At 42.2% G+C, this 12,576-nt stretch overlaps 1 protein-coding gene across 1 annotated transcript in view; it reads right to left on the bottom strand.

Annotated features, from left to right (window-relative positions):
- The window catches only part of dusp22a (dual specificity phosphatase 22a), a 118,657-nt gene that overhangs the window by 73,889 nt on the left and 32,192 nt on the right, over nt 1-12,576 (bottom strand). Inside the window, exon 5 of the mRNA XM_067997514.1 lies at nt 2,544-2,593. Within this exon, the coding sequence (XP_067853615.1) occupies nt 2,544-2,593 (50 nt within the window). The remainder of the gene's footprint in view (nt 1-2,543; nt 2,594-12,576) is intronic.

Consider the following 12,576-nt stretch of genomic DNA (forward strand, 5'->3'; position numbering starts at 1 on the left):
ATGATACAATTGAAGGAATGTTGAGTATACCTGCAGCATAAGTTATGACAAGCCCACGTCTCACTGCACTATTAGTGTAACTACAGCCTAGATTTTCTAATCAGCACTATTTTAAAATAAATAGATGAGGATGCACCATTTCAAATAAATGGGTTACTGCCAACATTAAAATAATGCCGATCGGAAGAACTAGGTTTTACATTTCATATTCAGGGCTATTTTCAAGCTGTCAGCTTTTTTTTCAGGCTGTGTCAGCTTTTTTGAAGCTATTGGTCAGCTTTTACTAGCTATCTAGGTTGATATGTATGAGTCAGCCCATGAACAGCAGGCTGAATTCTAGTCTGTGCAGCATGAGATTAATATTATACAGTCGCCACCACTTACTGTGGGCACGTTCGTGCTAATACGATTTGTCCGCTATACACGTTGGACGATTGATATGAATTTAGTTATGTTCAACATTTTGTTGGCCCCAAACTATTAAATGTAACAAGATTCCACTGTACTTGCAAATTTACTGTTTCATATTGTAACGCAATCTTGAGTCAATAATTCCTTTTCACTTAGAGGGGATTAAGTATACAAGATAATTGCTCCTTAACAAGTGCGAACCGCTCACTGAACATATTCGTTACTGCAGTCAGTGCAAGCTGTAACCTGAGACCAGTTAGAGGTTATTAATTATACAAGGTAATTTGCCCAATTTAAAGGTGGGTGGTTTAAGTGGTAGGGACTGTGTCTGAATTCTACTTATTATTAATGCCCACACCAGTAAATCAAAGTGGTTCAATGCATCAAACTACTGGATTAACCATTTATTCCAGCCATTGTTTAAAACTCATTGGAAAATATCAGGGCATATTTTCTGATCAGCAATGTTGAAGTACGAAAGCTTAACACGCTGGAATGACATTCCTTTGTAAGCTATTTTTAGGCGGACATTAACACTTTTATTTAAACCATGTTAATTTAGACCTGTTTCCCCATGTCTCCCACAAACCTGACCAAAGCTACCCCCTCTTACTTTTGATGTTTCCACCCTTAGTGCTTCTTTCATCATTTGATATTCTTGACCTTGCCATCTCCTTTGATCTCAATTGGTCTCCCACATCTCCATTGCTGAAGCTGCCTTCAAGAAGTTTTGTGTCCTTTTACATGCCAAACACATTTCCCCCTCAACAACTCTTAACTCTGTCCAAGACCTGAACACTGCTCCCATGCTTGGGGAGTCTCCTCTGCACCTCTGTTGCACTCTTGGACAGTCTTTTATATTATTATTGAGAAACAAAAATGAGGGGTCAAGGCCCAACATACAGGACACGACCAGGATTTAAAAGAGTAGAACACAAATCAGGAAAATCAGCAAGTAGTGATTAAACGACACGACATTTGGGTTTTAAAAGATTTAAGATTCTGGAAGGAAAAACTGAAAGAAGCAAGGAGTTTCATGGTTTTGAGGTCCTGGAAAAGAAGAGTTAGAACAGGAAGTTGTGAAACATAGCGTAGGGAGGAGGAAGAGTGAAGAGGATGACATACCTGCAGCTTAGGAGAAACAAGATTGGAAAGTCTAGAAGAGCATTGGCCATAGAAGGACTGATAAAATTGAGACAAGAAGGTTGTGGAATCAGAGAAAGAGGTGGAGGTTAGAGATGAGAGAGGGACCTTTGATCAAAAGAAGCTGTTCTTGGATTCTGCCCAGAAACATGAGAGGTGTTAGAAGTCATCCTACCCAGTTATAGGGGCAGTATTCAAGTTTTGGACAGACTTCTGCTCATAGAGTTAAGAGTTATCATCTGATCACCTCTAGTCTCCATCCATCTCCCTCCATTGATCCATCTCTCTCTCTCTGTTTTATAGTCATTGTTCCTTTGACCTTTTCCTCTCTTGTTCCTCTTAAGTTCCAAGTACAGCATCCTGCATGCCCTTCCTTCTTCCAGTATCCTCACTGTATTGAAATTAAGACTCGCTGCACTGTGTCCTACTCAAACTCATTCTTTCCCATTACCTCAAAATGCAGAACTTCTTATCTCCCTCGGTCTTCCCTTCTTCTTACAATCCACAGGCTTTAGAAACTTATGTCTGGCGTCACCTAACCATTATCTTTTGATTTACCTCATCTTCTCTCCTACTCTGTGCAAACCTGGTGATGACCTGCATTACAGGCCTTGTCTCAATAACTTTCTCCCCAATAATAAAAAAAATCAAAAGGTGCTGGATACCTGACCTATCACGTGGGTGTTTAAATCTTACGAAACCATGTTGTAGTCATGCACTATGGAAACTCTATTTCTCCTTGAAGTATTTAATGCCACAATTATAGGCCTCTTAAAACCAAATTAAGGTTCCTCCTCTTCAGCAAACTAGAAACTAAAGATGCTGGAGGGGTGGGACAAAATATCCCCAAAAGCACAGCAAAATACACATTTGTACCAATGCTTTTCACCCCCCAAACATGTAAAAGAATGAAAAGGGTCCCTCAGTAAATCCCTCTTGAAAGCCTTTATTTATTGTTGCTTTAAGCATTAGTGATGGTCAATACTTACAGGTTCTGGTTTGAAGAATCAGCTGCAGCGATACACAGGTATGTCATGTCCTGGAGAAGAAGCACAGCGTTAGTGGGGCTAACAAAGGCCTAACCTCTCCGCCTGCTGCTTTCCCGACATGGGGAGTAATTATATCTTAACTTGATTTCAATGGAGATTTTTGTTAGGCAAGGGTATTAAGGGTTACGGAACCAAGGCGGAGTTAAGATACAGATCAGTCATGATCTAATTGAATGGCAGAACAGGCTCGAGGGGCTGAATGGCCTACTCCTGTTCCTATGATCCAAATGGATAGCAAAATTGGGCGCGGTGTAAAATTAGCATTGCACCCAATCTCGTCAGTTTCCGTGCTTTTCATCGTTGAGTCTATCCCCTCTGAGGTTTTCAAGTTTGTGTTTTAAACAATCCCACTGCGTGGCACTAAAACCCAACCAGCTGCGACAAGTCCATGACGTGAGTGGGATTCTTTCATTTGCATATTGTTCTATATATACCCTGCGCAGATTTTAAAATTATGTATTTCTAGATTTTGTTTTACAATTAATAGTTACCACGTGGCTAGCCAGTCATTGTGCTCAGGTCAGTTAGTGATAGATTGTTTCCACTGGTTGGCAAGGCAGTAACGGGGGGACGGGCACAAACTTAAGGTGATCACAAAAAGAATTAAAGCAGAGGGTAGAAAAAAAATCTTTACACAGAGGGAGGGGAGAAAGTGGAATTCACTGCCACAAACCATTGCTGAAGCAGAATTCATAAATAAATTCTTTTAAAAGGCAATTACGTAATTGCTTGAAAAAGAATAAAATGGAAGGTTATGGAGAAGAGAGGGAAAGTGGGATTAGACTAAGTGCCCATGAAGAAAAACACTGGCACGGATTAGATGGGTTGAATGGCCTGTTTCTGTGCTGTAACATCCTATGAAATCAATTAATAGGCAACTTTTTCCTTTAAATGAGTTAATGCCTCCATTAAAGCAGCGGGCAAAGGAACGTCCTATGAAAGCATTAAGCTGCTGATATCTCCAACAGTGACTTCTAATCCATAAGGGATAATTCTGTGATTCCAGCAGAGGAACTTCACTCGAAGGCAGTGTGGGGTCAGAGATAGGGCTACAACAGTGGTAACCCTGAATTTCCAACCCATGTTCCCTGTGAGAGTGTGGGGTCGCCGATCCAACCTACACAAATAGCAGATTAGCAGGCAAGAATTCCTCTGTATTGAAATCGTAAACGTACAAAGGACGGATGGAGGAAGCTCACTCGTTAACATCTGCAATAAGTTAGACAAGCTGTGGTGCTCATCACTCATCACGGTTGTGATTTTCTAGCATTTGAAGCAGTGGGAAATACCCATTGTGTGAAAGCCAAGATTGTAACTCCAGGGAGCGAGTTATTGAGTCAAACAGAAAAGGCAGAGAGTATATTTTCGATATTGCCATCCATCCTTTGGTTTCAATTTATTAACAACAGCTAATCCCAACTCGGTCTGATGGTCAGTTTTACCGATTCCCGCCCTGTATTTTAATCAGCAGCAATGGCCCAGATTTTGCTGTGGCAGGCCATCAAATGGCATCTGCCGTTAGTTAGACTTGCCCTTGCACGTGTAGGTTTTAATTTTTTTTTGCATGGCAAGTTGCTGGAAGTGCGAGCTGATAACGTCGCAGCGAGGGAAACAGGGCATCTGGGACCCGAGTGAACAGGGCAAGCAACTGGATATCTCCTTAACCAAACAGATTGATGGATTGGGAAATTAACAACGCAAGGACTGAGAAGGGAGTGTAAATTAGAGTGGGTGAATTCAATATCAAATCAGGTACAGAAAGAGAAATAGAGAGAGGGAAAGAAAGATTGGATTAAGAGAGAGCGAAAAAAGACAAAGGAAACGTTAAAAAAAATAATTTTAAATTTGACATTTTTAGAATCTCCAAAAACAAAATAAATCCTGAAGGAATGAAACTCCACACTTGAAATAGTTTGTTATTGGTGCCAGAGAGGTTGATTGGCAGTAATTAACACTTATCATATCGTTAAAAGGGTACTTACACTTGAAATGACAAGACTTAACTTTAGTTCATATCCACCATGCAAATACAGGAACTTCACGCCATTCAATCCATTTCAATGGTGAGGCAGACAGCCAGATGCTCTTTACACGAAGCTAAAGGCAGAGCGGCGCAACTCGGACAGAAACTTATGGATATTTGCATTTAACCCAATGAATGAACAAACAGACTTACACTTATATAGCACCTTCACAACCTCAGGATGTCCTAATGCACTTTACAGCCAATTAAGTATTTTTTGAAGTGTAATCACTGTTGTAATGTAGGAAACGCGGCAGCCAATTTGCACACAGCAAGCTCCCACAAACAGCATTATGATAGTGACCAGATCATCTGTTTTAGTGATGTTGATTAAGGGATAAATGTTGGCCAGGGCACCAGGGAGAACTCTCCTGCTCTTCCTTGAACAGTGCCACGGGATCGTTTACATCCACCTGAGAGGGCAGACAGGGCCTCGGTTTAACGTCTCATCTGAAAGATGGCACCTCCAACAGTGCAGCACTCCCTCAGTACTGCACTGGCGTGTCAACCTAGATTTTTGTGCTCAAGTCTCTGGAGTGGTGAATTTTGGATTTGTCTTCAGTAGTCCCTTTCTCATTGTTAAATAGCTCATTTTTTTCAACCTCGTCTGTACCATTCATTATTTTCCAAGACCTGTACTCCAGTCTTCTTATCTCCAGCAAAAATTAGTCAGTTGTTCCTTTCTTCATAGCTCAGAAGGCCCAGAATTACCCTGGTCACTTTTCTCTGAACCCTATCCTTTTTGAGATAGGATGACCATAACTGCACGACATGCTTCAGAATCGACCTCATCATTGAACTACAATTTCAGGATAAATTGTTGACTTGTAATCCAGTGTCCTCCAGATGCATCCCAGTGTCCAATGTGCCTTATTAAATAAAGTATACACAAAACAAATACTTATTGCAAACAAAATTTTAAGAATGATGCATAATCTTTAAGAACAACACCGTTTTTGAAACACTATTACCCTTTACACAGAGGTGAATTCTATACACCAAACTAGACAATAAGACTGGTCGCTATAAAGAAAAAACTGCAAATGATGAAAACTAGAATAAAAACATAAAGCACAAGAAATACACAACAGATCCATCAGTATCTGAGAAAAGGAAAGACTGATTTATCACTCGGTGCCCAAAACTGAATGCAGTACTCTAGATGGGGTCTGACCAAGGCTGTGTACAACTGAAGAGTCACTTCCTCACTTTTGAATCATAGAATCTTACATCATAGAAGGAGACCATTTGGCCCATTGTGCCTGTACCGGCTCTTTGAAAAAGCTATCCAATTTGTCCCACTCTTTCTATATATGGTGAAAAGCCGAGGCCCCTGTACAGATCCCTGAGGAACACCCTTAAGATAAAGGCCAACATTCTATTTGTATTTTTGATTACCTTTTGCATCTGTGCACCAGCTATTAGTGATTTGTGTACATGGACACCTAAATCCCTTTGCTTCTCCATAGCTCTTAGTCTCTCACCATTAAGAAAATATTCCGATTTGTCTTTCTCAGATCCAAAGTGGTTAACCTCACACTCCCCCATATTGAACTCCATCTGCCATAGTTTTGCCCACTCACTTAGTTTGTCAATGTCCCTTTATAACTTCCCACTCCCATCTACATAACTACTTTTCCTCCTAACTTAGTGTCATCTGCAAACTTGGTTATACAACTCTCTATTCCTTCATCCAAGTCATTACTATCATAGAATCATAGAATCTTACATCATAGAAGGAGACCATTTGGCCCATTGTGCTCTTTGAAAAAGCTATCCAATTAGTCCCACTCTTTCTATATATGGTGAAAAGCTGAGGCCCCTGTACAGATCCCTGAGAAACACACTTGTCACATCCTGCCAATCAGAGAATGAAATATTTATCCCTATTCTCTGTCCCCTACCAAGTTTGTTCTCTTGACTTATTCTTAGGTTCCCTTGTACCACTGGTATTTTGTCTTCTTCCATCAATGTGAAAACGGATACAAAGTACTCATTTAACAAGTCTGCCATTTTCTTATCCATTATAGTCTCACCTGTATCTGTGTTTAATGAGCCCACATTCCCCTTTCTCTTTATTTATAAAAACTTTGACTGTTAGCTTTCATATACCTTGCAAGCTTTTTTCATATTCCCTTTTTGCACTTCTTATTACTTTCTTTGTATCCCTGTGTTGCTTTTTATAGCTCTCCCACTCTGCTGGATTTTAATTTTTCCTTGCATTTATGTAAGTCTTTTCTTTCACCTTGACATTGTCACTTACCTCATTTGTTGACCATGGTTGCTTAACTACACAATCTCTCAGTATATAATTTCTCAGCGCGGTGTATCTCAGTACGAATCGCTCAGCGCGGTGTATCTCAGTACGAATCGCTCAGCGCGGTGTATCTCAGTACGAATCGCTCAGCGCGGTGTATCTCAGTACGAATCGCTCAGCGCGGTGTATCTCAGTACGAATCGCTCAGCGCGGTGTATCTCAGTACGAATCGCTCAGCGCGGTGTATCTCAGTACGAATCGCTCAGCGCGGTGTATCTCAGTACGAATCGCTCAGCGCGGTGTATCTCAGTACGAATCGCTCAGCGCGGTGTATCTCAGTACGAATCGCTCAGCGCGGTGTATCTCAGTACGATTCTCTGAGCGCGGTGTATCTCAGTACGAATCTCTGAGCGCGGTGTATCTCAGTACGAATCTCTGAGCGCGGTATATCTCAGTATGAATCTCTCAGTCCGGTATATCTCAGTACGAATCTCTCAGTGTGGTATATCTCAGTACGAATCTCTCAGTCCGGTATATCTCAGTATTAATCTCTCAGTCCGGTATATCTCAGTACAAATCTCTGAGTGCGGTATCTGTGCGGTATCTCTCAGTGCGGTATCTCTCAGTGCGGTATCTCTCAGTGCGGTATCTCTCAGTGCGGTATCTCTCAGTGCGGTATCTCTCAGTGCGGTATCTCTCAGTGCGGTATCTCTCAGTGCGGTATCTCTCAGTGCGGTATCTCTCAGTGCGGTATCTCTCAGTGCGGTATCTCTCAGTGCGGTATCTCTCAGTGCGGTATCTCTCAGTGCGGTATCTCTAGTATGTGATTTCTCAGTTCGGTATCTCTCAGTATTTAATTTTTCAGTAAATCTTAAGCAGAATCTTGGTACAGTTTTCTCTAGGTGTGAAATCTCTGAGTGTGGTATATTGAAGTATAAATCTGTGTGTGGACTGTCTAAATGTGGTATATTGAAGTATAAATCTCTTGGTTTGGATTCTCCGAATGTGGTATATTGAAGTATAAATCTCACAATGTGGACTCTCCGAATGTGGTATATTGAAGTATAAACCTCTCTATCTGGAATCTCGGAGTGTGATACATTGAAGTATAAAACTCTCTATTTGGAATCTCGGAGTATGGTACATTGAAGTATAAAACTCTCTGGGTGGAATCTCGGCGTGTGGTATATTGAAGTATAAAACTCTCTGGGTGGAATCTCGGCGTGTGGTATATTGAAGTATAAACCTCTCTATTTGGAATCTCGGAGTGTGGTACATTGAAGTATAAAACTCTCTGGGTGGAATCTCGGCGTGTGGTATATTGAAGTATAAAACTCTCTATTTGGAATCTCGGAGTGTGGTATATTGAAGTATAAAACTCTCTGTGTGGAATCTTGGAGTGTGGTATATTAAAGTATAAAACTCTCTGTGTGGAATCTCGGCGTGTGGTATATTGAAGTATAAAACTCTCTATTTGGAATCTCGGAGTGTGGTATATTGAAGTATAAAACTCTCTGTGTGGAATCTCGGAGTGTGGTATATTAAAGTATAAAACTCTCTGTGTGGAATCTCGGAGTGTGGTATATTAAAGTATAAAACTCTCTGTGTGGAATCTCGGAGTGTGGTATATTAAAGTATAAAACTCTCTGTGTGGAATCTCGGAGTGTGGTATATTGAAGTATAAATTGCCATAACATGCTGATCGACTTGCGCCACTCCACTGTTTGCCTCGCACAAACGGCAGCTTGCCTTTTCTTACTTTTCCTTTCTGTCTCTTTTTTCTCTCTCTCTCTCTTAATCCAATCTTTCTTTCCCTCTCTTTATTTCTCTGTACCTGATCTGACTCTAATTCACCCACTCTAATTCACCCTCCTCTGTAGTTCCTCTGTTTCTTTCTCAATCCTTAAATCTCATTGCTTAAGGAGATAGACTGTTGGTCCCGTCATTCGCTAACGTCCCAGATGCGCCATTGCCCACACCATGCCGTTATCAGCTCGCACTTCCACAACTTACAGAGCAAAAAATTTTCGAGCTGAAGAGTGAGGGAAAAGTCTAACTAAAGGAGCATGGAGATGCCCCACTCCTGCAAGATTTGAGCCATTATAGTGAATATACAGCACTAGACAATCAATATATTGTATATTATAGTAAATTTACTGGACTGGACAAGGCTGAGACACATCCTGGGGTTCAAATTGTGATGAATGTTTGATCTTCAATCTCAAAGTAATTGACGTGACATCACCACGGTGTGTTACTGCCTTGTAACAGATTGCTAACTCTCCACTGTCTTATGTATAACATAATACGCCACTGCTTTAATGATAGCTATATCTAGGAAATAGTAATGCAGCCATTGATTGATATTTAATACTTTTAAGTTCCTAATAAAGTAATGCAACTTTTGGAGACTCTGCTACCCATATTTCTTGCTGAAATATCGTTACAGTTACAATTGTTCAGAGTTCCTGGAACAATGGGTCTTAAGTCACCCAGAAGGCATGTTGGATGACATTTTGATGAAAAGTCCTGCCCTACAGCAAGTACAGGATGTTCATCTAAATCACTCAATGAACTTTGGTTAGCAGTTGTTATGGCAACATCTAACATAGGAGTATTGCTAAATAACAACTTAGTGTGTTAAAGTAAGACAGCCAACCTGGCATATTATCTCACCTACGCAAGGGGAACATAAGTGATAGAACAGTCACATCAAATCAATGATATCAGCGCCAAAAGCAATTAAACAACTTATGAGTGTGTCTCCCACAGTGTTGCGCAAGGTGGATTGGAGGATACACTGTATTACAACACGGTCCCCAATCACCCCAGACCGTAAACATCCTTCCTGGTTGCAGAAGAGCAAGATATGGCCCCCCTCTCCCACACCCCCCACCACGCACAACAGGATCAATCACCAACATCACTAAAACAGATTATCTGGTCATTATCACATTGCTGTTTGTGGGGCCTTGCTGTGCGCAAATTGGCTTCCATGTTTTCCTACATTACAACAGTGACTACATTTCAAAAGTACTTCATTGACTGCAAAGCACTTTGGGACGTGCTGAGGTCATGAAAGGCGCTATAGAAATGCAAGTCTTTTTTTTCTTTCAATCTCCTTTTTCCTTCCACCGCCACCACCAAAGATCTTCTTCTAGCCTCTCCCCGTCAACGGGGTCTTGCTGCATGTCCTTTGCTGCCCCTCAGAGGGTCCGATTCCCTCTCCTCTCCACCATTGAATACCTAATGTTATTTATTTAATTTGCCAACAGAGTCGAGAAATAAAGTCAGGAATTTGTGTGGCCTAGCTTTACTTAATTTATTTCATTCAGCAGTGAATAGTTGGATAAACAGATAAATAGCAGCTCTCCCAGGCTGGAAACCCCTTGGGGCACTGAAGTCATGGATGGCAGTAAAATATCGGGACCTGAGGGCGGAGCGAATGTACAGACCAGGAAAGTCTCAAATACAGCACTTGGCCAGTGCTGAGTTCAACAATCTCAGGGAAGCAACAATTGGCCTCACCGTCCCCCCCCCCCCCCGATGAGGATACTTGCTCCTCACCGTCCCCCCCGGGTGAGGATACTTGCTCCTCACCGTCCCCCCCCCCGGGTGAGGATACTTGCTCCTCACCGCCCCCCCCCCGGGTGAGGATACTTGCTCCTCACCGTCCCCCCCCCGGTGAGGATACTTGCTCCTCACCGCCCCCCCCCGGGTGAGGATACTTGCCCCTCACCGTCCCCCCCCCCCGGTGAGGATACTTGCTCCTCACCATCCCCCCCCCCCGGGTGAGGATACTTGCCCCTCACCGTCCCCCCCCAGGTGAGGATACTTGCCCCTCACCGTTCCCCCCCGGGTGAGGATACTTGCTCCTCACCGTCCCCCCCCGGGTGAGGATACTTGCTCCTCACCGTCCCCCCCCCGGGTGAGGATACTTGCTCCTCACCGCCCCCCCCCCCCGGGTGAGGATACTTGCTCCTCACCGTCCCCCCCCGGGTGAGGATACTTGCTCCTCACCGTCCCCCCCCCCGGGTGAGGATACTTGCTCCTCACCGTTCCCCCCGGTGATGACCCCACCATGGTAAAATTGCCCAATAAAATGTCACGCATAAAGAACAGCTGCTTGGACAAGCTACCGAAAGAACTCCACCACCCATAAAACCAAAACCTATAGCAGGTAGAGAAACATCAGATTCATTTCTAGTTTGAGAAGGAACAGAAGATGGACTGCATTTTACAAAAAAAACTCTTAGGAAAGATAAACCAACAGCAGCATCCTTATATGTCTGTGTATTATAAAGAGTTACATAGAATGTACAGTACAAAAACAGGCCATTCAGCCCACTGGTCTATGCTGTTGTTTATGCTCCATACGAGTCTCCTCCCTCCCTACTTCATCTAGCCCTATCAGTATATCCTTCTATTCCTTTCTCCCTGATGTGTTTATCTAGCTTCCCCTTAAATGCATCTATGCTAGTCGCCTCAACTACTCCTTGTGGTAGTGAGTTCCACATTCTAACCACTCTCTGGGTAAAGAAGTTTCTCCTGAATTCCCTAGTGGATTTATTATTGATATCGTATATTTATGGCCCCTAGTTCTGGTCTCCTCTGCAAATAGAAATATCTTGTCCAAGTCCACCCTCTCAAACCCTTTCCTAAACTTGAAGACCTCTATCAGGTCACCCCTCAGTCTTCTCTTTTCTAGAAAAAAGAGCCCCAGCCTGTTCAATCTTTCTTGATAGGTATATCATCTCTGGTATCATCCTAGTAAATCTTTTTTGCACCTTCTCCAGTACCTCTACATCCTTTTTATAATATGGAGGCCAGAAGTGTTCGCAGTATTTCAAGTGTGGTCTAACCAAGGTTCTATACAAGTTTAACATAACTTTTCAATTCTATCCCTTTAGAAATGAACCCCAGTGGTCTGCTTGCTTTTTTATGGCCTTATTAACCTGCGTCGCTACTTTTAGTGATTTGTGTATCTGTACCCCCAGATACCTCTGCTCCTCTACCCCATTTAGACTCTTATTTTCCAAGGATTTTTCTTCCTACCAAAATGTACTACCTCACACTTATCTATATTAAAATTAATTTGCTAATTACACACTCATTCTGCAAGAACGCAAATTTATTAATGCCTTCCTGTATTTTGTCGCAGTTCTCCTCACTATTAACCCCCCCAATTTGGTGTCGTCGGCAAATTTTGAAATTGTACTTCCGATTCCCAAGTTCAAATCGTTTATGTAAATGGTGAACAACAGTGGTCCCAGCACTGATCCTTGTGGAACACCACTTCCCACCTTTTGCTAGTCCGAGTAACTATCTTTAACCCCTACTCTCTGCTTTCTGTTTTGTAGCCAGCTTGCTATCCATTTTGCTACTTGTCCCCTGACTCCACATTCTCTGACGTTAGTCATGAGTCTACTGTGTGGTATGTAATCTGACTTGAGAAAATAAAATCCAGCTGTCTGGATTATATGCATCCAAACTAAAGAAAGGTGTGTTCATCCAATACAGACTCCCCAAGCACACCTGGATATAGATGTGCATTAAACTGAGCCATTGACAGGTTAATGCTTTCACTTCCCAAAAGGAAATATCCAGCTTGGTGATTGGATATTGGAGGCAGAAAGAAAGTTTTTTAATAAGTTATAGATTGGACAGACACCTCCATCATACGGCGGCAAATT

The sequence above is a fragment of the Heptranchias perlo genome, chromosome 16 (genome assembly GCF_035084215.1).
Source record: "Heptranchias perlo isolate sHepPer1 chromosome 16, sHepPer1.hap1, whole genome shotgun sequence".
Lineage (NCBI taxonomy): Eukaryota > Metazoa > Chordata > Chondrichthyes > Hexanchiformes > Hexanchidae > Heptranchias > Heptranchias perlo.